This window comes from Pocillopora verrucosa, chromosome 6 (assembly GCF_036669915.1).
Source record: "Pocillopora verrucosa isolate sample1 chromosome 6, ASM3666991v2, whole genome shotgun sequence".
In the NCBI taxonomy this organism is placed as follows: domain Eukaryota; kingdom Metazoa; phylum Cnidaria; class Anthozoa; order Scleractinia; family Pocilloporidae; genus Pocillopora; species Pocillopora verrucosa.
In genome coordinates this window covers 10091655-10117195 of record NC_089317.1, presented here as the reverse complement: position 1 = coordinate 10117195, position 25541 = coordinate 10091655, and the positions used below count along the sequence as shown (strand labels likewise).

Here is a 25541-nt window from a genome sequence, read left to right as displayed (position 1 = left end):
CTGCATCTGTGGGATTGGCCAGACACGCCCTGACAGAGAATTCACATCGATTTCGCCGGTCCATTCGTGAATAAGATGTTCCTTGTAGTGGTCGATAGTCACTCCAAATGGCTAGAAGTGGAAATAATGTCTAGCGTGACCAGTGAGTCAACGATCGAGAAACTGAGAAATATGTTTGCTCGATACGGTGTACCGATGCAATTAGTGAGCGACAATGGTCCACAGTTTACTTCGCGAGAATTGGCAGATTTTATGAAACAAAATGGAATAAAACACACGCTAGTCACATCGTGTCATCCGAGATCAAACGGACAAGCGGAATGTTTCGTTCAGACGTTCAAGCAACACTTCAAAACTGAAGGAAGTTCGTCAATAACGCAGAGCTTGGCGAGATTTCTATTCAGTAATCGAACGACGTCCAGTAGTGTAACAGGTCAAACACCGGCTGAATCGTTTCTAAAACGCCGACCGAGAACTAGATTGGACCTATTGCGTCCAAACCTAGGTCACAAAATCTCCGATGGACAAATGTACGACAAGGCGGAACATGATCGCAAGTCGAAAGAACGTGAATTTTTGATCGGAGAGGAGGTCCTAGTCCAAAACTTTCGAGGTGAGTCAAAATGGTCAGAAGCCACCGTAGTTGAACGCACGGGTCCAGCGTCGTATAAAACACAAATCGGTGAGCATGTGTGGAAACGGCATGTAGACCAAATGCGTGACAAAAGTTACAACCACACGCCGGATACAAGGGTTAACGCGCCAAAGCCAATCGTTCCGAACCAGAACTAAATAATTAATAAGCCCAATCCCGGATCCCGAAAAACCTATTGGGGAACCCTCCTTGTTGCCTCAAGTTCTTACGGATTGTACAGGTGGCACGGCCCCAGAATAAATTACACGATCCGTACGAGTCGTACGACTCGTGAATACATGTACATTACACGATCTGTACGGGTCGCACGACTCGTGAACACACTGCACGATCCGTAAGGGTCGCACCACTCGTGAGTACATTAAATGATCTGTGCATCCTCGGAGACCCAGGGCTGCCAGTCGATTTCAAGTCAGGGCGGGAGAGCCCCCTGGGAAAATTGTCTAACCAGGCCAGTTCCAAACGGTCGCAGTCGTTCGTACGACGAAATAATTTCTCTGGATTGGCAAAGTTTCAGTCAAAATATATTATACAAGAAATCTAGAAAGAAATAAGCTTACGTACATCTCGTCCAATGTTAAAAGCGACATATTAACGCCTGCAACCACTATGTTTTGTTCGAACCTCACAAAATTTTAAATACGTTACTCCAGTACAATTTCCTGTAAGATTTGGGCGGATAATCTGAACGATTTCTTTTATGTTAGGCGCTGAGACTGGAACTTTTCAACTCGAGCAAAGCTTGATCGGACGACCCAAACAAACACACTGAGCAACTGAACTTTATGCATATCTCCGTGTTAAAACACACAAAAGGACTAGATCTAAAGCATACTTCACTCTGATTGGGTAGAAGAACACAAAGATTTTCTGGCATCAGTCAGACGCCAGAACGACTGCGACCATTCAGAAACTGTCCTGATAAGACAATGTCCCCAGGGGCTCTCCCGCCCTGACTTGACTCGCAGCCCCTGGGTCTCTGAGGATGTGATCCGTATGGATTGTGCACTTTACGAATCATACGAATCGACAAATCCATCATGGCCCGAAAGACAGCCAAGTGGTGAAAAAGGTCTCCCTCATAACATTTACGGATCGACAGCACAGCCTTACGACTCGTGAACGCATTAAACGATCCGTACGGGTCGTACGACTCGTGAATACATTACACGATCCGTACGGTTTGTACGGATCGTACGAATCGACACACCACCATGCCAGCAGGCAAAAACCCAAGTATCCCCTGTTATGAATAATAACTGTAGGATAAATACCTAGGAATTTCTAGGATGCTGATGAGCATACCATGGAACTTTCGATCCCGAGCATTTTATTAGGTCACCTTCTTACGACGTAATACTACCAAAATAGTTTTGTTGTAAGCTTCCAGTATGTTATTTTGTAAATGTATATAAAGACTAAGTCGCTTAGTGGTAGTTAGTTGGTTGCTGTTGTCGGAAGTGACCGACTGGAAAGCTCTACCGAGAGAAAGCAACTGTGGAGAGTGTTCATTTTAAGGAACTTTGGAAAAAATTGTGTTTGTGTCAGTGGTGAGCTAAGATATAGACTGTAGTGAGCTTAAGTAAGTTTATTGAGGAAAATTGCTGTATTGTTTATTGGAGTCGCTCCTAAATAAGAATATCACACGTCGTTGAATGGAGTGGTTAAATATAACGTTGTTTCTGTCGATTAGATTATACTGTGGCACCCTAGCGATATTCACATGTGAAAAGTGCGACCCGTAAATATAGTAGACGATCCCTACGAATCACTCGAATCGACAAAATTCATCATGGCCTGAGAGACATTCGATTGGTGAAAACAGTTACGGATCGACAGGAGAGCTTTCGGACTCGCGAATACATTACACGACCCGTACGGATCGCACGGATTGACAAGTAAGTTCTACGCCTCGTTACGATCTGTCCTATTAAACAACTTTCCATTTGCTTGACGGGTCATTGAAATCATAAAAAGGTTTTCCGGACGCGTGGCATTCCACTAGAGCAACTTCTTCTCAGAATGTTATAAGTAAATAGGTTTAGTAAACCCTTTTCAGAATCTGTCGTTACATCATCTCGTATTGATTGCAAGATGCTTTCAGAGGACTATACAAAACTTCTTGTATTTTTGCTTCTTATTAAGGGGCGCCTCTAGGTAAAATGGACTGCCATTGATGCCTTACTTTACGGAAAATATCCGCAAAAAGTGATGTGAGAATAAAAGGATGACATGAACACTGCAATTCAAGCTCAGTAATTCTCACTTTTTCGGACATTGGGGCGCATTTTGTGGGCAAAAATTGATAATTTTGATATTTTAACCCGCTTAAAGAAACTAATGAAAAGAAAGAATCAAACAATTTTAAAATGAAAGCAGCTGATTAAAACCAAGTAGTCATTGCTACGTTCGCACCGTTTTCTTGCAGCGTTGATTCGCGCCATTACAAAGCATTAAAACGAACAAAGCTTGACATCCGCTTAAAGTATTACTCAGCTGTCAGAGAAACGTGCTCGTTTGGACATTCTTAGTCGTTCATTTCTTTCAAGAGAAGCTTCTATATTTCTGCTTGTAATTTTACGGCGTAAAGCGGCGTCAAGCGGCGTCAAGCGGCGTCATGCTAAAGCACCCAGTTCAACCAATTGAGCTTATGTCACACTACCAGTTAAGCAATTTCACAATCAATCCCAACAGTTTTATCTAATTTTCCTTTCATATTTTGAAAACTGAAAAGGTGAGGTTTTGTAGTTTCTGGCCAGCTTCGCTCAGTGATGGTGTATTTTCTTTGAGAGAAAGCAGACGCTATTTAACTTGTAGATGCCTACGTGATTTACTACGTACTACGTGATGAGTTGCACCAAACATTTTGATTTGAGCAGTTCTTTAACGGCAAGCTGTGTTGCAAGATTCATGATTTGTTGAGTGTGCCGATTGTATTTTTCTGGATTGGTTTGCTCGGTGCTACCCCAAGATGACTGTCTGATTAATATTAACTGTGGACGATTTTGTGTATGTTTTCGATGCCTGGAGAAAGTGATCTTGTGGAGTCGTTTGTGTTTGGCCAAGGACAAATTCAGTTACCATCGTTAGCAGGTTTATTTGATTTTGTTATCTGGAATGAATGAGTTACGAAGGTATGTTAATATGATGTGATCCATTAACGTCGAAAATATATCAAGTCGATGGAACAATTTTAGTCTCGGTCCGCATTTTTGAGCTTCTCTATGGGTATTTCCGAAGACGCGAAGATCACCGCGGAAAAAACGAAGATCTCAAGATTGAAGCGAAGATCTGAAAATCTGGGATACATGTGGTAGCCCAGTCATAAAACGCCTTTGGTTTTTTTTAGGCACCAAAACAATGGGACGGGCATTGACGATCGCAGTCACTTCGGCCATTAGGGTCACGAGAAGTTCGTGAGTTAACTGGGCGCTTCCGAGCGCGGCAAACATGGCGTCCAGTAGGCGGCAGTCCCCATTTGCCGTTCCCATGCTCCTCCAAAGTGTGAGGCGTGTGGCAGGTAAAGTTTGTTCCTCGGTCACATCTTAGAAGGGATGCAGTTCCGCGGAGTGCGAAAAATCTTCTAAAGGCGCAGATAAATGAACTTGTATCCGTGGACTCTATCACTTCGATGTAGGTGGCTCTGCCGCTTAAGCAGGTGAATACGACTCCCCATCGTTTTTAGTTGGCGCTTCCTCCGCGTGTTTTCCTTGTTCGTACCATCCAAGGTCCAAAAACGTCAAAGCCTATGTTAGTGCAGGGCGGGGCGACTTCAGTCCTGTTGGCAGGCAAGTCGGCCATGCGTTGATCTAAGAGCGACCCTCTAAGCTTCTTACAAACAACGCACTCATTCAATTCTTTGGCTACTGTCCTGTGACCTCCGATGAGCGAGTAGCCGGCTTGCTCCATGTGTGATCAGACGTCCTTAGTGGTGGACTTGACTATGGTAGTGACGCACTACCAAATTAACGAGATGGTGGCTCTTGGGTAGAATTGACGGATTGAACGACATCTGTCACGCGCCGTCCGTACTTGGTCTCCTTTGTGCCGCTGTATGTGGTAAGAAAGTACTTTTCTGCAGGTCCGTCTGCTCCCAATTCATCCGCAAGCTCAGTGCTGACCAGGGACGAATTGCTATGTTCATCTATAATGGGGTACACTCGACGGAATGCATGCAGCTTTTCTCTTACTGAAAACGTCGACCAGTAGCAGTTTGCTAGACGAGACACCGCCTTCCTTGTCGACAAGTTTTTGAACCTCGCCGCTGGTAAATCTGCGCAGGTAATTGACCTACTGAACGGGCGAAACGTTGGTGTCCGATACCATGGCTTTGAACGCAACTCTCCAGGGATGAAAGAGCGTGGGATCTCCGTTAAAGGTGTCAGGGTGGCACTTCGGAGGGTGTTGCCTAGCCAATCCGGCAACTATCTGTTCGTTGACGGAAGTTAATGTTTCTATCAACTGACTTCCGGTAATTTTCATTGGGGTCGATGAGATAAAAGACCGACTAAATGCTTGATGAGCGATTTGATTGTTTTCCCATTGTTCTCCAGCTGACTCGCAGCGGCACGCGATTTTACAGGCGGCTTTTCGGGCACTTTGAAAGGGTTTTTCTGTTTTTGTCAATTCGGTTCCCGGCTGGAGGTTTTCCGGTGACGTGGAGTTAAGCCATGTGAATGTTCGTTCTTTGCTTTTTGCGTTTGGAATACCCGCGATTTCAATTTTGTCGCCTCTATCTTCTTCCCCTATCGCCTGTTCAATTGCTTTTAGCTTTGCAACGGCAATCGCGATCTTTCTTTCAGCGGTGAGAAACCGGCCAGCTCCTGTTCGCGTGTTCGCTCGATCTCGGTTTCGCATTTCCTGCGCTCGTGTTCCATTTCGGCAATACGCTTTTCGAATTCTGCGCTCTCTCGTTCTGTTGCTGCTTCGACGAGAGCTTTCATTTTTTGGCTGCACTGCTTTTAGTAGATGCGCGTGATGAGACTTTACTGCGGCTAGATTGATAAGATAGACGCGATCTTGTCTACAACAATTTGTCGGATTGTCTACTCTTTATTTCTTCTACTAGTTTATAAGCTTGGTCGAGAGTTAGGCTCTCGCTAGTTAGAAGTGGTTCTTCGTCTCCAAGGTATTTGTTTTTGTCTTGCGTGTAAAGGTTTCGCAATTCATCTATTTTCATCTTCAGCTCTTCAGATACTCCTCGTAGATCACGCAAGATGATTTCGAAATCTGATCCTTTACTAAGCTCCTTTGCAGATTGCATTGTTTCTTTAAGCAATTTATGCACGCAAGCTATCTCGCGATGTTTCTCCTCGACGGCGTTCTCTAATGCCTTTCTAGACAAAGTTCTTACTCTTTTCAATTCAAGATCACGATCGACGATCTCTTGGTGAACTGGTGGTTCTCCTTTATTCGCTCCATTCATGATCGGGGCCGTTTACTTAGTCTCTACGATACGGCTTACCTCGATCTGTTCTTTGACTCCTTTGTTTCTTTGACGATCAGACTTTTCACTGTCGAGTTCCCAGCACGGCAGACACGGGGTGCAGCGTAATTGGGTCCGCCAGGTCAAACACAGTGAAGTACGGGACGGACAGCAGACTCTTAAACATGTTTATTGGACTAAATCATGTAATCAGGCTAGCCGACTTGTTACAACACTGCCCTATCTGTCCAAGCTAAGAAAACCAGCTAAACTACAAATCTGACGACAGAAAACACAACTAACGATCGTGACTTACGTCTGACCTTGGCTCCAGGGATGAGAAAACTCCAAGTTGTAAAAAAAAACTCCGGAAGACTCCTATAAAACTCCTCTTTGCTCCAGGGACAACTCCTTAAAACTAAAATGTTCGCGTGAAAAAAAAGGCCTTATGTACTTCTATGACGTAAAGGAAACTAAACTGAAATAACTCTTTGTGCGGCGAGCCGAAAAAGGATATTTTATAATCACGCAATCAAAACGAAACAAGGCCACGTTTTAAGAAAACAAAAGGTCATGTAATGTTCTTAAGCGCTCTTTCTACAGCAACGTGACAAATGTTATTATGTTAAGTATTGTTTACCCAACTGACTTGTCACAGCTGGCCCAAGCTCACGTTTCGAGAAAAAGCCAACGATTAATTCATGAACGCGTTACGCGTTGTGTGACTCGGTGTTAAGTTACGAGAGGAACCGTTAAAAATTTGAACACGTTATAAGGAGTAGTATGGGCAGCGAAATATGGTCGATTTACAACGATAAATGTTTCGAAATATGAACATTTTTCTAGTAAAATCAATAAAAATTACTAATACCCTGTGTATTCGCTGTAGTTTTTTGGAGATTTCTGACGTTTTATGCTTGCTTTACCATCACTGACGTCATCTACTTTTATTACGTTGGTAAAATCTGTAAAGACATCACACCAACCAACTCGCGCGCAAAGTGAGAAGACTATATGAAGGCTTGAAATTATATTACGATCGATTTTCATTACGAAATGGGCCAGGAATATTCCACAATAGAGCAAATAATCGTGAAAGCTGATCGGGGAAAAGCGATTGCGTAATGCTCGGTAAGCTGTAAGATGACATGTTATTATGTACTAGACGTAAAAACTCTTCAGATTCTCAGTCTGCATTTTGTACCCACTCTGCAGTCTGCAGTCTACATTTGGTATCCGGTCTGCAGTCTGCTGTCTGCATTTTGTACTAACAGGTATCCGTGACACTAATACAGTTTATTTTTTTGTTACATTTATTCGCACAACACACACAATCTACCACAAAATACCTGTGTGTGATTTAATTCGACATTTTCGTTCTTTTCCGCGTTAATCCTCTTCTTTCCTTTTGTAAGAATGTAGACATCACTTACAATGTTTCAAGTAATCCACACACCCTACAAAAAATAACTCTTGCATGCATAGCATGCCCATGTTTTGAAATAGGTGTATGCCCTTGGCCAGACGTGAGCTAACTATTTCAGTATACTAGTCCGACACCCGTAGTATCACTACACTTGATTCTAAGGATCCAGTACCATCCAGGTATCCCAGTTACCCTGCTCACAGGGTCTAGTTATATTCTCAGTCTGCATATTGTACCCTCTCTGCAGTCTACATTTTGTACCTAGTCTACATTTCGTATCCGGTCTGCAGTCTACTGTCTGCATTTTGTACCAACAGGTATCCGTGGCACCAATACAGTTTATTTTTTGTTACAGTTATTCGCACAACACACGCACAATCTACCACAAAATACCTGTGTGTGAGTTAATTCGACATTTTCGTTCTTTTCCGCGTTAATACTCTTCTTTCCTTTTGTAAGAATGTAGACCTTACTTACAATGTTTCAAGTAATCCACCCACCCCCAAAAAAATAACTCTTGCATGCATAGCTTGCCTATGTTTTCATTTAGTTTTTAAGTTCATAGTCGTGAAGATTTAGAGAGAAAAGATCGATTTTTTATGAACGAGTATCGAAGCTGCAACCCATAGTTTTCCTATAGTGCTTATTTAGAACTTTTTAGACAAAACATGTATTTCCTTTTAAAAATGTACGTACAAATCCTTACAGTAAATATTCCTATTAGCATCTTACAAGGCCTGATAATTGTTGCAGTCGTCGTATTCAAATTCAAATTTCTGAGACACTTGTGAACTTGGTGAAACTCACCATCTGAGACCCAAGTGCAGATTCGTCGTTCCGATGTTAAAAACTCTTATAGGGGAGGGGGAAGGGCGTTTTTACGCCCCGTTGGAGCCTTGATTCTCTCTTTAGTCTGCATAGCTGTCCTGTGAAGATAAATTCGTCAGTTATTATTCCCGCGCCTTACTTACACACCCTAGCAATAATTTGACATGAAAAATTATGATAAACGGAGCTTCGCAAACTCCTTTACAGTCGACTTGCCTCTCAGACACGCAAATCCGTTACCACTGAGTTACCCTACTTTTTCCTTTAAACCTCGCAGTGTCTATCGGTTAGGATCTCAGCTAAATTTAAATAACTTGTTTGCACATCATAACACATGTGAATTTCATTTGCATGAGCAAGGTTTGCGAAGACCATTTTAAAATCATGTTGACAGTATTGCTTTTTCACATTGCTTATATGTGTACATGTCATTCAGTTATCTCTAAAGTTTACTTGCAACTGTTTTATTTCTTTTAGTTCTAACACATATCCCTGAAATTAGCGGTGAATCAAATGTTCCTGAAGGCAGCAACTTGCAATTAATCTGCAATACTTCAGGTCGGCCAGAACCAAACATCACTTGGACCAAAGGGAAGCCTGGGAACCAAGGAAATACTGGTGTGGTGGAATAAGGAAAGGTGCTGAGTATAACAAACATTAACAGGAATAATGCAGGAGAATATACCTGTATAGCATATAATGACTTTGGTAAACCAGAGAATCGAACAGTTTATGTGAATGTTACTTGTGAGTATGCAGTGAAAAAGCTTTGACTGATGTTAAACAGAGATGCATTTTCGATATCTTTTCTATGTTGTAATGTGTGCTGTCAATTACTTGCATTGATGTGTGGCCAAGTACATCCATGCAGGGCTCAAAGCTCAATTTTTTAGAAAATCACCTTCTGGGAACATTCCATTGCAAAATGGTTGCTATATAAAACAAATATTGAAAAAAAAACTCACAGATGGAAAGATATTTCACAATCCTGCACTACATGAGGTATTTAGGGAGACACATGACACATTCGCCACACTTTCATTTGCCAACTTGATATGTTCACTCCCTTGCTGATTTAAAGATTGTAGTAATGGTCAGGAGAGTGAGAATGAAGAAACTCTGATTTCAAGAAGCAGATATGATTACTAGAAAGTTTTTGAGACCTAGTAAAAAATCATTTTAAATATGATTTTGGTCTATTGCTCAGCTGAGAAACACCTCATGTCAGAAGTGAGCTGAAATAGTGTTATTAAAGCCTTTGATATTGGGAATAAGATCTTTAGTCACTAGATATTTAGTCACCATACTTCTCATCGTAAAAATTTAAGATTAGATGGTTTGGTTAGGTGCTACTGGAGGCTACTTTAGCCTTTTTCGAAACTGGTCCTTTGTCAATAATTTTATTTTCACAGCTTTAAATCTCATGTGACATAACCAAATAGAATACATGATGATCTATATTTGGTTGCTTTTGGTTGTAAAGCATCCCAAAAATTAAAATACCGTCAAAACCCTCTGAAATGGAAATGCTGATGAAAAGAAATTTATGTTTTCATTGCTTGGAAAATGTAAGTGGTCAGCTATTGTATAGAGCTCTTTCCAGAGTTGCATCCATGTAAAGAAAGTGGTTCCTATTTCATTATCATATGGTTACATATGGAATGGATTTGTCTGAACTTTAAGTACAGGAAAATTCATTGATAATTTGCCACGTTTTTCCCTTCCTTTTTTTAATCTGTTGGTTACCAATTGGTAGCTTTTGTTTAAATTTTATTTACTAAATATATTTTTTGCTTTCCATGGGGACCAAAACGGTTGCAGCTTGAAGCACTGCATTGTTTTGGGAAGTGTTCACCCACTCCTGTAAATATAAACTCCTCTTGAAATAAAGATTAGATGTTGTGTTAGGAGATTCCAGTGCTCCACTGTCTGGGTGACCAAATATGTTCAGTTGATGCTGATTTGGAAATCTTTAACAAATCAGTTCAACATATCTTGAAAGATGTCAGCTCGAAGATTTGAAATATCCCCTAAATGGTTTTTTTAGTGTCAACCTGGAAAAGTTCTCTGTTAAATTACTGGATACTATGAAAATTGGATTACCACTAATTTATTTAACATACATCTATGAGGATCACCCAATTAACATCCAGACAATTGAAACCATAGGATAATGTTTTGCAAACCTACGTAAGTGAATCCATGCAACTAAGAGACATCAGACTAGAAAAAAATACCCTTTTGTATATAAGTTTACTGGTAAGGTTGGACCCCTTACAGTAGCTATTGAAGACAAGTCACTTAGATGCATCTTTGTGTAGATGCTGTTTTTTTAATCTGATTTTTATTTTCCAATTTGATGTACAGATGGACCTAAGAATGTTACTGTTGAACTTGATGTTATTGTTGGTGTACAACAAAGTGTAACTCTTAACTGTGAAGCAGAAGGAAACCCTCCACCTACTTACACTTGGACTCCATGTGACCCAAAACAAGTTTGTAACAAGAGTACTCTTCATATTTCACAAGTCCTTAATGATGCCAACTATACCTGCAGAGTGGCCAATGTATATGGAGATGATTCAAAAACTGCCAATGTTTGTAAGTCATATGTACATTGTAGTCATGCATCTAACAGCTGTATCTTCATACATGTACCAACATGACATTTTGATTGGGTTCTTAGAGTTGAACCAGGGGTTAGTCTGCCAGGTTATAAAAGCCCAAATAGTGTCTTTACTTTGTCTTGATGGATAACTCTCTGGTTTCTCTACATGATTACAATGTACATGTTATACGTTGATTATGGTATTACAATAACATGTAAAATGCAAAGGAATCCATGCAGTAATTAAACTTCAGGTGGCTTCAGGTATCAAAAGTAGGGGAAAAAACTTTGGTCAAGGCTTCTGACAATGTACAGGAGAAATTGTAATTGTGTGGGAGCTTTTGGGGAAAATTGAGATGAGGTTTTAGTTCTTTCATCTTTTAGTCATTGTAAGCTGAATTACTCAGGACCTACATATTTAACTGAAAGCAGCAGACATCTCAATCATCTCTGAGGTTAAATAACCTTAGAACAGTCCTAAAGTTTTTACAAAACCCTGCATGGCTTTCAAATGGAATACCTGTATCAATTAAAAGATTCAGTACTTCTTTTAGTAATGATTTTTCTCCTACTTCACAGACATTGGAGGAAATGTGATTAACATAACTATTGTCATCAGAAGTAAAATATGTATAGATGGAAAATACAACCACTTCTTATTACTGGAGAAATTAAAAAAACTAGTAAGTTGATGTACATATAACTTGGATATTGCTAGCAAAGCTATTAACTAAACATATCCTAGTTCACATTGGGTGATTTTTTAAGACAAATGATTGAAATGCTTACTTGCAGCTTGAGGAGGCTTTTGCTGATAAACCTGGCTATGAAGGAGTGCAGTTGATAGGTGTGAGGTATGTGAATTAATGGGATTTAGAAATTTTATCATTTGCTCTTTTGTTATCTGTTTTCCATTTCATGTCACTCTAACCCTCAGTCAATGTCTGTCCCAAGGTGTGGAAGTATCATTGTTGACCTTGCACTGAAATTCAACTCCACAACAAAGGAACAAGATGTTATCATGATGCTCAATGATGCTGTGAAAGATGGGAAGCTGGGAGAGTTCAGTGTTGTTGCCATAAAAATGAAAAGACCTGATGTGGAACCAACAAGTGGAGGTGCCACATCACTATTTGATGGGTCCTATGGGGGTAAGTCCTCATAGCCCTTCATACAAAAGTTTTGCAAGCTGATTTATGAATGTCCTTGCCCTGTACTTGGTTGTAAGCATATTTTTTTGGTGTGAATAAAATATATTTTTGAAAGTTACTGTGTATAACTCCAAATTGGTACTGTGGCAGGTTTATAGAGAGATCTGAAAACTTGGCATGTCATGGTAATGATAACATTGACAACTACAACCAGCCTCAATTTGAGCACGAATTGAACAATGTATGCATCATGTGTGCACACTTATGTTCTGCTTTTCATCAACTTAACTTTTGATTTCAATGCAAACATGTAACAAATGGTTAGTACAGTTACTTCCCTTTTTGTTACCTAAATTCACTTTTGTTCAGTAGTTTTAGAACATGATTAGTTTACATTTTTTTTTTCTGATATGGTTAACAGGAAAAAAATAATGTGTGGCCCACACGAATCCAAAAAAATAGCAGGTATGCTTGTTCTCCTCATATTAATCGAGTGTATTTGTTGTAGAATCTTCAGAGCTTCCAAGTGGGATGAAAACAGGTAAAGCATTCTTGCATATACGATTATGCCTGACTTTATGTACAAGTTTGCGGATTGAGGAGTGGGTGGCTCTATCTTGTTTTTGCTGTGAATAACCAATCAAAAGTTGTAGTTTAAAAGCTTTTAAAGAGGGCAGAGTGTTTGATATAAATTATCCTGTATTTCTTTCAACCTTGCATGAGCAGAATTTGTGTCCCTATATTTTTCTTAACGAGAGAATAACTACGCATCGCTGCCTGTTTCCTGACCAAAACAGGAGTACAGAGGCAGATTCTTTATCGTAAGATCATTGAAAAAAAATTATCTGAAGCTTATCATGCATTGTAGGTACCATAGCTATCATTTTTGGTGCAGTGTTTGGATCAGTTGCTGCACTGGCTGTTGCTGGAATATTAGTTTGGTGGACTTGCATGAAAAAGAGGCGCAACAAGAATGGTACTAAAGGTAAGGTTGATAAATACGCTCTCAAATGAACACTAGTGTTGGCATCCTAGAAATATATCTTTAATAATTTTCCTTTCTTCTAGGACTAAGTGCAATTTTCAGCTCACTATCCACTGCATTATGATCTTTGCTTAAGCAATGTCTATATTTTTGATAGATAACTTTTAAAACAATGTATTGTAAACTATAATAATTTGTTTTGTTGTTATCTATTTTGTGGTTAGCTAGTGACAGTTAAAAGACCTCGCATGACATTGTATGCTTTTTAAGACTCAATTCGATGTACATAAAACAGACTTTACTTTGATTGTGACAGAAAATGTTTGCTTAATGTCGATTATTTATTGTTTTCTGTTTTGGTTTCCTTTTTATTTTTCTGTTTTGTTTTGTTTTGTTTTTTTTCACTACAGAGATGGTGATGAACCGAAGGTGAGATTTTTCTACCAAAATGTTGCTGTCTACTTGCATCATTCCTTTATGGCTTGATCGTTTTAATAATTTCAACACCACACTGTTTTCATGTGAATGTTTGCGATTGATCCAATTACCACTAACTTCAAGGCACTGACTTGTGCCTTAAATACACAGTACAGTGCCACCATATACTGTTGGACAATGAATGTATTGGTTGTCACTTGTACAATAAGCGAAATCTTAATGATCTGTAGAAAAGCTTAAAGAAAAAAAAACAAAAAAATTAATTAAAACAAAACAAAAAAAAAATATATATATAGATATGCAAGGTCGCCGCGTGTTAGTCCAGGCCAAAGTACCAGTGTTTTAGGTGTCCCTTATTAGTTGAGTGATCTTCCCTCAGTGATCTCACTATGACTCATGAATTAAGTGCTATTATTATCATTGTTATCATAAGTAACGGCAATAGGACTGAGCTGAGTCCAATTTGGTCTGTAATCCTGCGAGTGATTTAAAGAAATCGGACAACTGCAGAGCAGGAGTCTGATTCGTTATTTACAAGTTAATCAAAAGTAGGACAAAATTGAAGAAACTATGCGTTTTATTAAAAATAAAAACAAAGCAAAAAACAATTGGTAATTTGGTGAAGTACACAACAACAGTGCATGCACATGATGCGAACTATCCAATAACTCAGTCCATTCACAAGCATGACTTGTACACTGTCCTTAATTAGTGCCCAAACTGGGGCTTGTGGTAACCAATCACGTTTGTGAATTTTATAGTTTGATTGTTATTATTATTATTATTATTGTGATTATTATTATTATTATTATTATTGTTATTGTTATTGTTATTATTATTATTATTATTATTATTATTATTATTATTACTATTATTATCAGCCTTATTATCCTTGTCATTATCATTATTATTATCATTGTTCCAAAAGTATTCTCTTACATGTACAATGCTGGTAACATGCAGTTGAGTCTTTATGGTCGACGAATTTGTAGAGCCTTCAGTGAGAAATTTTTCTTAATCTGACGATAATACTGTTGTCGTTGACTATATATTTAGAAGTTTCGTGCAAGTCTGTTTTTCTTTGGTAACAGAAAAACCACTCTGAGCACATGATACTTTTCTCCACTTCTCGTAACTGGGGGAAATGAAACTTTCAATGCTTGAATGCAGAGGATGTGAAACCTTCTCTGGCTATTTAAATTAAACTTCCCTTAAGAAAATCACATATAAGAAGCTCAGGGCAAGTCTACTCTGCTCATATAGTCTGCCTGTAGAGGGAGGGTACGGCTACATTTAGGCTATGACTGTAGCCAAGCCTATATCCAGTTTCCAGCTGCTATTCTAACTGGACTATGCTGTCTGGAATGTTTTTCTATTATTTAGGATTTTTCAGTCAGAGAGAATTGAATTTGTTGTGTAATATGTTTGATTTCCTGTTTCAGAACATTTGGAAATTCAAGAAATGAAACAAGAGGAAGTACTAATGTAGGTTGCGTGATGAAATTTATTCCTTCATGTAAAGATATATTTTCCTGTAGTCCTAGGTGTTTTATTTTTACGTTTCTCTCTTTATTGAGAGTCTTCCCACTGTGATTTACAGTTTACCTCAATCCAGAAAGTTATATCTGGTACAGATTTTAAGACGATTATTCATTGGAATTTTTAAATAAGTCTAAGTAAAATAACAGTGGTCTATTTTTCATGAGACTGCTGGTCTGAAGATTTGAAATAGTTTCCAAGCTGGTTGGGTAGTTTTATCATCTTTTAATGAATTGAAAACAATTTTGTGTTGGAGATTGCAGTCGAATTGTCTACTTGTAAACCTTCTCAAAGCCATTACATGGCACTGAATGACAGAACTCGTTCAGAAGTAATGGCAGATGCCAGTCCTCTCGGCACTGAACAAATCAGCGAGTACGCTTCTCTTAATCCATACACACGTTCCTGGGAGACTCCAAGAGAACATGTGACGATCGTTGGAAAAGGTGCTTTTGGTCAAGTTGCCAAGGCAACAGCTGTTAACCTACATGGAAGAGCCAAGAAGACGCTCGTAGCAGTTAAAATGTTGAAAGGTACCAAGAAATAAAGTCATGTTTTACTTGGTCTTTAAACTGACTATGGAAGTCTGTCCAATTTGTTTCGTCTTGTTTTATATTGTTTTATTTTGATTTTAATTATATGCTTCTGCATAATTTCCAAGCTCCTGTTTAGAGAAATCACATTCTATAATCACATTATATATGACTATGCCACAGTTATGTCCAAAGGGTGAAGCTTATTCTACTTGATGTAGAGATGGAATTTTAAGATGTAATGTAAAAATATTCCCCCTTGAATGATGGTTGCACTTTAGAGCTTCGGCGCTTTACGTTGACCAAGAAAAACACACTAAATATGACCTATGGTAGAATCGATTGATATCTATTAATCTTTCCACATATACATATATATATTTATTGTTTTTTTAGAGGGCACGGTAACGAATCTTGCAATCTGATTGGTTCTCTACCCGGTCAGTATTTTCCTATCTCTGCCCACGGGCCACGGTAACGCTTTCGTGAGTCGCCGAGTACATCCCAACTTTCGTTGTCATTTTTCATAAATATACCTCGTTTTCCGGCTGGGCAGTATTTTTAAGCAAACACTTCGGTCACTACCTCAAGCCGATAAATAACTTATGAATCCTCTCTTTTCTCTCTATCAAATCACTTTGGTTGACAAAAAAATATTGGTTTCAGAATGAATTTGTATAAACAATATTGTCATTACGTTCGTTGACAAGCGGCCTAAAAACCGTCTGCAATTAATTTTAATCGTTCACAAAAAGTACCCAGAAAGTTGAAACGTGAGGTATTTGGTTACAGTTAAACTGAACGATGGAACTTTCATTCATTTAATATCTGAATTTCTCGAGCAATTTGTTCATAGTGAAATAGCGAAATAGCGAGCGAAGTTTTAATTTAAGTTCTACAACAAATATACGCTCCCGGTGAGTCTTTCCAATTCCGTTCAATTTGGACATTTGTACCGTAAATTGCACAACAGAAATTGAAGGATGTTTTTTGAGAAAAGGCCGCATTAAATTCCCTTGTGTCTCGTTGGAGTGTGCCGTTCGAATTTAGTTTTTGTGAAGGAAAGACCAGAGTTAAACACGCCATTATAGCAAACAAACGAGCAAACTCTCACAACTTCAAAATAAAAAAATTGAATTTACTCACAATTACTTTCCTCGCCGTTTACTTAATGAACAGAGGTAAATCTTCGTACATGAATGAATGGTCGATGAGAGTGAATAATACTTTCCGTTAGATCAATGACTGATTTTGAAGAAGACATTGTCGTGACAGCCCTTGCCAAACTAGTTCTGTTTGTTTTCAAATGTTCGTACGCTTTTTTTTTCTTGCGCGCTCTCTAATTGACAGGTGTCAGATTGTGGCAGATACTTGTAAAAATAATGTTTCAAAGTTTGTTTGGAAGCCTTTTAAATCATCTTTATCGTTACGGAAATGAAAATGTTTCGCTGAGGCATCTCTCTTTAATTTGCATCACCTCTATTTCAACTACCATTTACTCACTCAAAAATTGTTCAGTTTATGGAAGATCTTGCCGTATTTACGGCCCTAAATCATTCGGGTTCTTTCGGAAAGAATTTCGTCAAGTTTAAAAAACAATAAATATGTTATTTACCGGCTAAGGGTCGGTCCGTATGGTGAAAAACTGTGACCTCGGTCTTGAAAATGCTGCCCTCGGCCTACGGCCTCGGGCAGTATTTTCAAGACCGAGGTCACAGTTTTTCACCATACGGACCTCCCAGCCGGCAAATAACATATATATATATATATGTGGGGGTAGAGTCTACCTTGGCATATATATATATATATATATATATATATATTCATCTATCTATGTATTTGTCTGTCTGTCTATCTGCGTGTCTGTCTGTCTGTCTGTCTGTCAATCTATCTATCTATCCGTCTCTCTATCTGTCTATCTATCTATTGATTTATCCATCTGTTTTCGTTTACCTATATAACGTTATAGTTGAATGATATGATTGTGATTCATTTGAAATGTTATTCGACGATTATTGATCGGAAATCCTGTTGCAGAAAACGCTTCTGAATCAGAGAGAAAGGATTTGCTGTCTGAACTTGAATTGATGAAACAACTTAAACCTCATCCTTATGTTATCAAACTCCTGGGATGCGTTACCAAGTCCGGTAAATACTGAAATGTTTATCATGTTTACCAAATTAGGTTATAAAATATAGATAAGTATCGTTTTTCTCGGTATGTTGGTGTTTGAGCGTAAGATATATTTCCTCTTAATTTATATAGTATATTGTAATGATTTGATGTGGTGCCCGGAGCTCTTATTTACTTTTGGTGGGCAACAGGAGGGTGCTTATTTGAAACAGGGCGGTAGTTAGGGACAAATAAGAACCAGCAGAATGTGCGAAACAAAGCTTTGATGTTTATTTGGGCTTGTTGTCCCTACATCTTTCCTGGAGAGAACGAAGAGTCAAGCAGACGGGGCAAACAGTTCATTTGTCTGAAGGGACTGTGCACTCAGATGTACATAATAGTTGAGAGACTGAGACTAAGCCCACTGTTTTTGTACTGAGGCCACATGTGAAAAATGAACGAAGATGTACCACGGTTGATCTCAATGTACACTTACTTTAACAATGTTATCACCGAAACAGATTAGGGGCGCTCATTGGAATGAGACTGCTTACCCAAAAGGAGCGCTTATTAGAACAAGGACGCTTATTAAGAAAAAAACAAATTCGAGGGGGGCGCTTATTGAGTACAGTACTCAACATCTTACTCTTTAAAAGGGTATCCAGTCGTTTCTTACGCACGGTCGTTTCTTACCCAAATTTAGTCCACTCCTACCCAGTTTGATTCGGATTGTACCAGAAATGCTTCACATGCGAGTACATGAACAGATCTCCGTTGTACGACTTTTTCCGCGTACGACAGGCAAGTGGAGTCAAGTGAATAAGATTCAAGCAAAATTCTGTTGTGTGTACTTGTGATCTCCTCGAGAGAAACAACTAGATAATTGCCTCGCGCTAAGTGAGCGGTATTTTTTAAATAGAATAAGTCTATTGTTTGCAGTTGTGACTTTGTTATCAACAACAACCAGTGTAATTTTTTGTCTCTCCTTTTTGTTAAAGGTAAAAATTCACTTATTCTAACAAAGGAAGACAAACAACATTCGCCAGTCGCGTAAATTAAAATGGACGCCACGGAAACAAAACTTATTTAACGCAGGGAATATTGCTATTCAAAATAAAAGACCGACCTTTCTTTAAAAATACTTAAGATATTAAACGTACTTTATTACTTTTGGTTCGAAACAACCCAACTAACCGGGTACGAATTGACCTGGCTGGGTACGAAACGACTGGTAACCTATTAAAGCGATCTTCGGGTAAAAATAGACTACGAGTATTCCATCCTTTTTCGGCGAAGTTAAAGAAATCAGCGGAAACAAAACTGGAAGTGATGGGTACGAATAGTAGAGACCATACTTTTCGTGTGCCTCACATTCAGAGGTCCGCATGGTACTCAGATGTGAATACGCTACGAGGGCGAGAATCTTTCTGGTAGTAGACCGTGAATATAAAACATAACCTGCCTTAAATAAAATTTTAATACGATGTCAGTTCAGTGGAATCGACTTACGGTTACATTGCTTTTAAATAGAGTTACAAGAATTGTGAATATAAACGAATCGTATGGTAGTTAATACTTTATTTTCTCATAAACGTTGAATAAACATCGTACTCTTCCAAGTAACTGTGGCTTATATTGGAGAGTGACGTTTCTTTGTAATTTTGCTTCCATCTGCGGCATGTAATCGAGTATTTGCGGAACTTTGTCTCCATAGAGCCACTGTTGGTGTTGATCGAATATGTTCCGTTTGGGGATCTGCTGGGTTACCTGAGAAAGAGCCGTGGATTAAATGATACCTACTACAAAGACCCGGATATCAAACCACAAACAAATCTGACCTCACAGCAGCTGATGAAGTTTGCTTGGCAAATCGCTGATGGAATGTCCTATTTGTCATCGATACCAGTGAGTGATGTAATTATTCTTTGAGGAACATCCTTACAGAATAAGGCCTTATTTGTCTCCCAATATACCTCACTTTCTGTTGAATTGTGGAAACGTTGCCTAGGATGTAATCCCATGTCACTGAGTCACCCTTAAGCCTCTCGTTTCGTTAAAGGTTGTTTTCAAAAGAAACACTTTCTCTTTGTTTAAGGTTATTCATAGAGATCTTGCAGCTCGTAATGTGTTGGTTGGAGAAGGGGAAACGTGCAAAGTGACGGACTTTGGAATGGCCAGAGATGTGCAAGAGGACAACATTTACGAAAAAAAAACTAGGGTATGAATGATTTTGAGAAAAGACAATGTTCTCGAAAGCCTTGGATTGTGTGGCAGAAGATGCCTCACTGGATAGAGTGCTAAAAAAAAACAAGCTCAGTAAATCCTGCTCTGTTTTCCGGAACTTTCGTTTCAGTGTTGTTGCCATTGGGAGCGTTAGTACTTTGTAAATACTATTCCAACTCCTCGCATTTTTGCTTCTTATTCAGGGGCGCCTCCCTGTAAAATGGACTGCCATTGAGGCGTTGCTTTACGGAAAATATTCTACCAAGAGTGATGTGTGAGTACAAGGAAGTACTAAGCTTAATGAGAATGGTTTTGTATGAACTGTTTTCAGGTCTGCAAAAAGTTATTTGGTTACTTTTGTATTTTGGTCTTTTTATTTTGCTGGTGTGAGGTCATCTCATGAGGGGTGGTTATCCTCATTTTTTATGGTTAGTGACCAGGGATCAACTCCTCTGAAACTGCGCATCTGTCCCTCCCCACCCCATCTCCCCTTCTCTTCACCACCAAAGATGTTTTAATTACATTTTTGTAGGGACGAAATTTTACATCCTTAAATGTATCCCGTTTGTTTTACAGGTGGAACTATGGAGTTCTCCTCTATGAGATATTCACGATTGGTAAGTTACTAGGCAGATTACCAGTCCAGTAATTTTAGCTTCAGTAATTGGAGGGACACAAAGTCATGAAGTAAGCAGGTTTTACCAGTTTAGGTAGAATTAGTTTTTGGTCATACCAAGCCAGTTTAGATTGCCAAAGTCGCTGGCCTTAGCCGGAAAAAATTGTTAATGGAAATACATCTTTAGGGCTTTTCATTTTAGAGTATATTAACATTACCTGCTGTATTCAGGTGGTTCACCTTATCCAAGGATGGATGGAAGGAAAATTGCAAACTTACTTCAAGAGGGATACAGAATGCCTAAACCACAACATGTGGATAATAAGTTGTATGATAATATCATGTTGTTACTGTTTCATGATGGCTTTTATCGTACGTATTTGTGCCACTTTTTGTTCGAGTTACTTGTGAGCCTTAAGATAAAACCATCTGTACTTGTTGAACCACCATAATGAAGGTGAATGAAACAAGATATACACCATCACGAGTTGATATCTGTTGTATAAATCGTTTGTCCTTTATTATAACAAGATGGAATTTTTAGACTAAGGTTGTTCACTTGGGATAGGTCGAACCGTTCCTAATTAAACTACTTTTGGACGTCCTTTTAGGTATGACTTAATGACAAAATGTTGGAAAGACTACCCTACCTTGAGACCATCTTTTGAGGAGTTGAGAAACAAACTCAAGGAAATGGAAAACCGGCACAAGGTAGAATTGAAAATTTTACAAAGTGACTCTTTTTGTTATTTTTTTCCTTTCAAAGTTTGATTGTTAGAATCTACCACCATCGACTAAACTTGATAACGGTGTCACCATGAAGGTTTCGGGACTTAGTTTATGGTTTCAATTTATTTCTCTTTTACAGCAGTTTTTGATAGAGTTTCGAAAGTGGAAAGCAAACGTGAAAACTTAAACTAATTCCAGCCTGATCACAAACGTTTTTCCGCGCCTAAAGGAGGTTGCTTGATTCTACTTTGAGTTCTGTTGGTTAATGTTGATGTTAACCTTTTTCTGATTGATAGATGTGAATACTTTGGGCCTAGTTTTTCAAGGGTTAGGGTTAGGGTTAGTTGGTTTTTCGACAATCAATCTAAGACTTCTCCATCTAGAATTAATTGTATCAACAATATACCCTCTTTCTAGGTAAAAAATGAAGAAACCCTCGAAAGCTTAACAGAGTATAGTATAATTTATAGCCAGTTTTCATATTTTTTCGATGTTTTTTTTTTTTGAAGGGGCTGATAAACTTAAAAAACTACGATGATCGACTCTACGTGAATGTCGACGATCTTGCGGTGTGAGCGAGTGATTTCTCCTACATGAAAGGATGGAGTAATGAACATGGCAGCGCTGTGATGTCATTTTCTATTTTCCTTATATATTTTACATTTAGTCATATTTTTTGCTGATTAAGCAACTCTTTAAAACAAGCCGTTTGACAACGAAGCGAGGCAAAGTGCAGCTTTCATATATTCTTACATATTTTTAAACTTTCAGTCTTGGAAAGACAAACGATTTTGTACTAACGAGTTTTAAAGCTGCAACCCTTATTTTCTCCCCTAGCATTATAGATTTTTTATAAGTTTTTTTTACAAAAAGGTGTATTTTATTTTAAAATTTCCTACGAATCCACACAAAAAATATTTCCATGTTGCATCTGCTGTTCCTTTTGTTTTACTTTGAAATTAAGCGGGTGAATCTTTTGTCGTAAAAAAATTCCTTTATTTATTAAGGTGGCCCAGTAGGGAAAACAGTAATATTTTTACGGTAATATTTTTCGAACCAGCGGTTTAACCATGTTTAGATGGTGTTCATCAAGAGAAGTAAGTTTTTCTCAGTGCACTGATCAGTTTCATCACAAAATCTTGACTTTTATGAAACTTACTAAATGGTTGCAATGGGATTATAATGGCCTAGCTATTATGTAAAAATAAAGAAAAAAAGTGTAAAAATCAAAGGGCTCACTCAGTTTCTATCGATTTTAATCATCCCCCAACATATTTACAGAGTACTGAGATTCTGATTCCTTTGTTTCACTTAGAATTTTTAACAATAAAAGTCATAATAGGATGTTGTCTCTTTTAAACTGTACATTATTTAAGTCTTGCATTTCAATGAAACAAAGTTAAAATAATCTGTGCAAAGTTCAAGCGGACATGGCATTATATCGGGAAGTTGACAACTAGTTAAAGAATTTAACAAAATTACAAGCAGACCAGCAATCTCACAAAATTTCGGTCATTCGCGCTTCACAAGAGAAACGAGAAAATATACAGAAAGCCACACAACACTGTTAAATACGGCTTTAGAACGGCTCGATCCATAAGCCAAACAGAAAGTAAATTATGACATCAGCCCAGGAAGTCCTATAACACTGACGTATTTCCGCTTCTTAGTGCTTTCGACCTCTCAGACTCCGCCTTAAGTATAAATGCGAACGATCACGGCCAGGCGGGGTACCTTAACCAGCTGGGGTACCTCAACCGACTGGGGTCCCTCACCTACCTGGGGTCCCCCACCTACATGTAGACAGGCCCTTATATGAATAAATATAAATAATTTGATATTTTTTTCACCAGCAGCCGACGAGATGGAAACAAAGCGGAACCAGGAGGGTTAGGGTTCTTCATTCCTCTCTAGTTCATCAGAGAATTATATGATCAAGACAGATTTTCCTTAATTCATCAGGCTTTTTTAAGTAATTTAAATCGATAGGCTTCATTAAATTCCGGGCTGTTTGTAAAACCACTGGTCAATGTATCGGGTTTCGAGGTTTTCCAATTCTAATCCAGTTTGGGTTTTGTTAGCTCCTGCCATTCCAGATTTCCTTGCAAAAACTGCACCACAGGCAGACCCACAGTATGCGTTCGTGCTTAGTAATTGTTGTTGACATGAGACGATCATAATCTGCGAGGGTTGTGAATAACGCTCTGAAAATTGCATATCCACATTACATCTCGGTCTGAATACCTCAATAGAGTTAAATGAAATGTAAATCGACGCAGTTGTGGTATTTTTCGCTCTCATGGGCCGTTTAAAGTGTCTGCGAAATAACTTTTGGCTAGTGGCCGTTAAGAGAAGAAAGGGTGACCTTGTAACCCTTTCTTGTTAAAGGCCTCAGGTTCAGTTCTCGGTTCGTCCTGAGTTTAGATGGCTCTTATCTTGACAGCAGCAGATTGCTGTGCCTTTTAAATTACTCAAAATTAGGAAAGCCGTTCTTGTTCAGACGAAATCGAAAATGTGAGTTGTTTCAATATAACTGCGATCTAAAATATTCTCCTTCAGGTGGCGGAGGTGTCACATAGAATGAACCTATTCCGGTTAGGACAACATCAAATCCAGCTGAAGTGCTTCCTCCTGGCATTGAACAGGTTTATGAAGGATTTCCTATCTCGCTTAGTTGGAACTACAGTCTGACGTCGTGTCTAATTCTTGGTGTCGTAAAATTCAACAGTGATGGTATGTTCAGCATTAGAGCAGATGGTTCAGCTGGTCCTGTTAATGCTTTATTTTTTAGAACCGGCTTAGTGTTAGCTCGACCACTAAAAGAGCTTCTCTGTTAAAAATAGAGACGTAATACTTCTTGTCAGCATCTTAGGAAACGTATAGAGAACAGTATGAAGGATGTGTATTCAGATGTTACTACTGGTGTACTGATATTATTACTGGTGTAATAGCTTTAGTTTAAAGATTTTATATCTGAAATCAGATTTCACACTAACTCTGGTTTATCTTAACCCAGCTTTGAACAACACATCCCCGAAGTTTAAATTGCTGCTCTGCTTTCTTACTATTTCACATGTATTAAAATAATCAATATCATACATGAAATTATTTAAACGATCTCACACAGATAGTTATCAACCAGGAAAAAGTAGAAGAACTATTTTGACTTTTGCAACCTGACAGACGAACCCCTGGTTCAACTCTGAGAGCCTTGCAATCAAAATATCATGTTGGTAGATATATGGAGCGACAGCTGTATAATGCTTGACTACAGTGTACTTTACAAACAGTGGCAGTTTTCTTAACACAACATTTAATGCTTACGTCACGGGAGGTAAGCCATTAAGACCTCTCGGCAACTGAATGTAAGCCATTACCATCACTACCAGTAAATGATAGCACATACTAAAAGAAAGATAAATAGAAAGCGCATCTCTGTTTAACACTATAGTAAACGTTTTTTCAGAGCATATATCATATACACACAAGCAAAATTCACATGAACTGCTTGGCTATCTGGTTTACCGAAACCACTATATGCAGTACAGTTAATTATTCCTGAATCATTCCTGCTGACTTTTGTTTAAGTTCCCCACTTTCCTTCTTGCCGCACACCAGTATTTCCTTCGTTGACTGTCTTAATTTTCTTCGGCCCAGTTGATGTTTGGTTCTGATCGACCCGAAGATTCACAGGTTAATTAAGTGCAAGTTGCTGCCTCCATAAACAGTTCGTGCACGTCTAATTCCAGTGATCATTGTTGGAACTAAGAGCAATCAAACAAACACAACTAAACTTAAAGAACTATTTGAAGATTAGGTTAAAACACCGTGTGAAAGCAAGAACACTTTTAGCGTGAGAACCTGCCGTGGGATTTCAAATAAGAAAGTTGACAAGTTTAACTTAAAAAACTGAAACAGCATTACCTGTCGCTTGCTGTGGTGGAAGTTTCTAACGATCATGCCTCGTTTAATTTTATTTAGATTGTACGTGCGCCTTTATCTTATCCTAGGTTGAGATGACAATGATCTCAATTTTGAAATAAAGCTTTGAGTTTAGATTTGGCTTAACTTCCCAAACTAAATTTTTTTTTTATCAAAAAGCTCTTATAAAGAAACAAAATAAACTGTATGCACCAAAGGAACTTGTCATACCTTACAAATGTGATAAATACTGTAACAAACAGAAGAGTGTAAGTGTCAGCTACAATAATTAAAATTTAAAGCCATCTTTAGGACCATTTTAACGTTTTGGAGCTCAAAAATTACAGAGCA

At 38.5% G+C, this 25541-nt stretch overlaps 1 protein-coding gene and 1 pseudogene across 1 annotated transcript; one reads left to right on the top strand and one right to left on the bottom strand.

Annotated features, from left to right (window-relative positions):
- LOC136276947 (fibroblast growth factor receptor 1-A-like) overlaps positions 1–25037 on the bottom strand; it is a 97036-nt pseudogene extending 71999 nt beyond the window's left edge.
- On the top strand, positions 10733–22241 carry LOC131776721 (proto-oncogene tyrosine-protein kinase receptor Ret). Its single transcript, XM_066169195.1, has 16 exons — positions 10733–10935; positions 11738–11796; positions 11897–12093; positions 12602–12634; positions 12962–13078; positions 13489–13507; positions 14959–15001; positions 15312–15588; positions 17626–17736; positions 19416–19606; positions 19797–19919; positions 20128–20198; positions 20501–20541; positions 20772–20868; positions 21152–21251; positions 21779–22241. Exons 1-16 carry the CDS (start codon positions 10870–10872, stop codon positions 21842–21844), a joined length of 1611 nt encoding a protein of 536 aa, XP_066025292.1. The 5' UTR covers positions 10733–10869; the 3' UTR covers positions 21845–22241.
- Positions 25038–25541: the final 504 nt, after the last annotated feature.

What these genes read in the sequence shown, in the direction of transcription:
- LOC131776721 (XM_066169195.1), top strand. Translation starts at nt 10,870, where the DNA reads ATGATGCCAACTATACCTGCAGAGTGGCCAATGTATATGGAGATGATT. An exon ending in ATTTGATGGGTCCTATGGGG is followed by an intron (nt 12,094 to 12,601) that starts GTAAGTCCTCAT and finishes TATTTGTTGTAG; the next exon opens with AATCTTCAGAGCTTCCAAGT. An exon ending in GGGATGCGTTACCAAGTCCG is followed by an intron (nt 17,737 to 19,415) that starts GTAAATACTGAA and finishes TTGTCTCCATAG; the next exon opens with AGCCACTGTTGGTGTTGATC.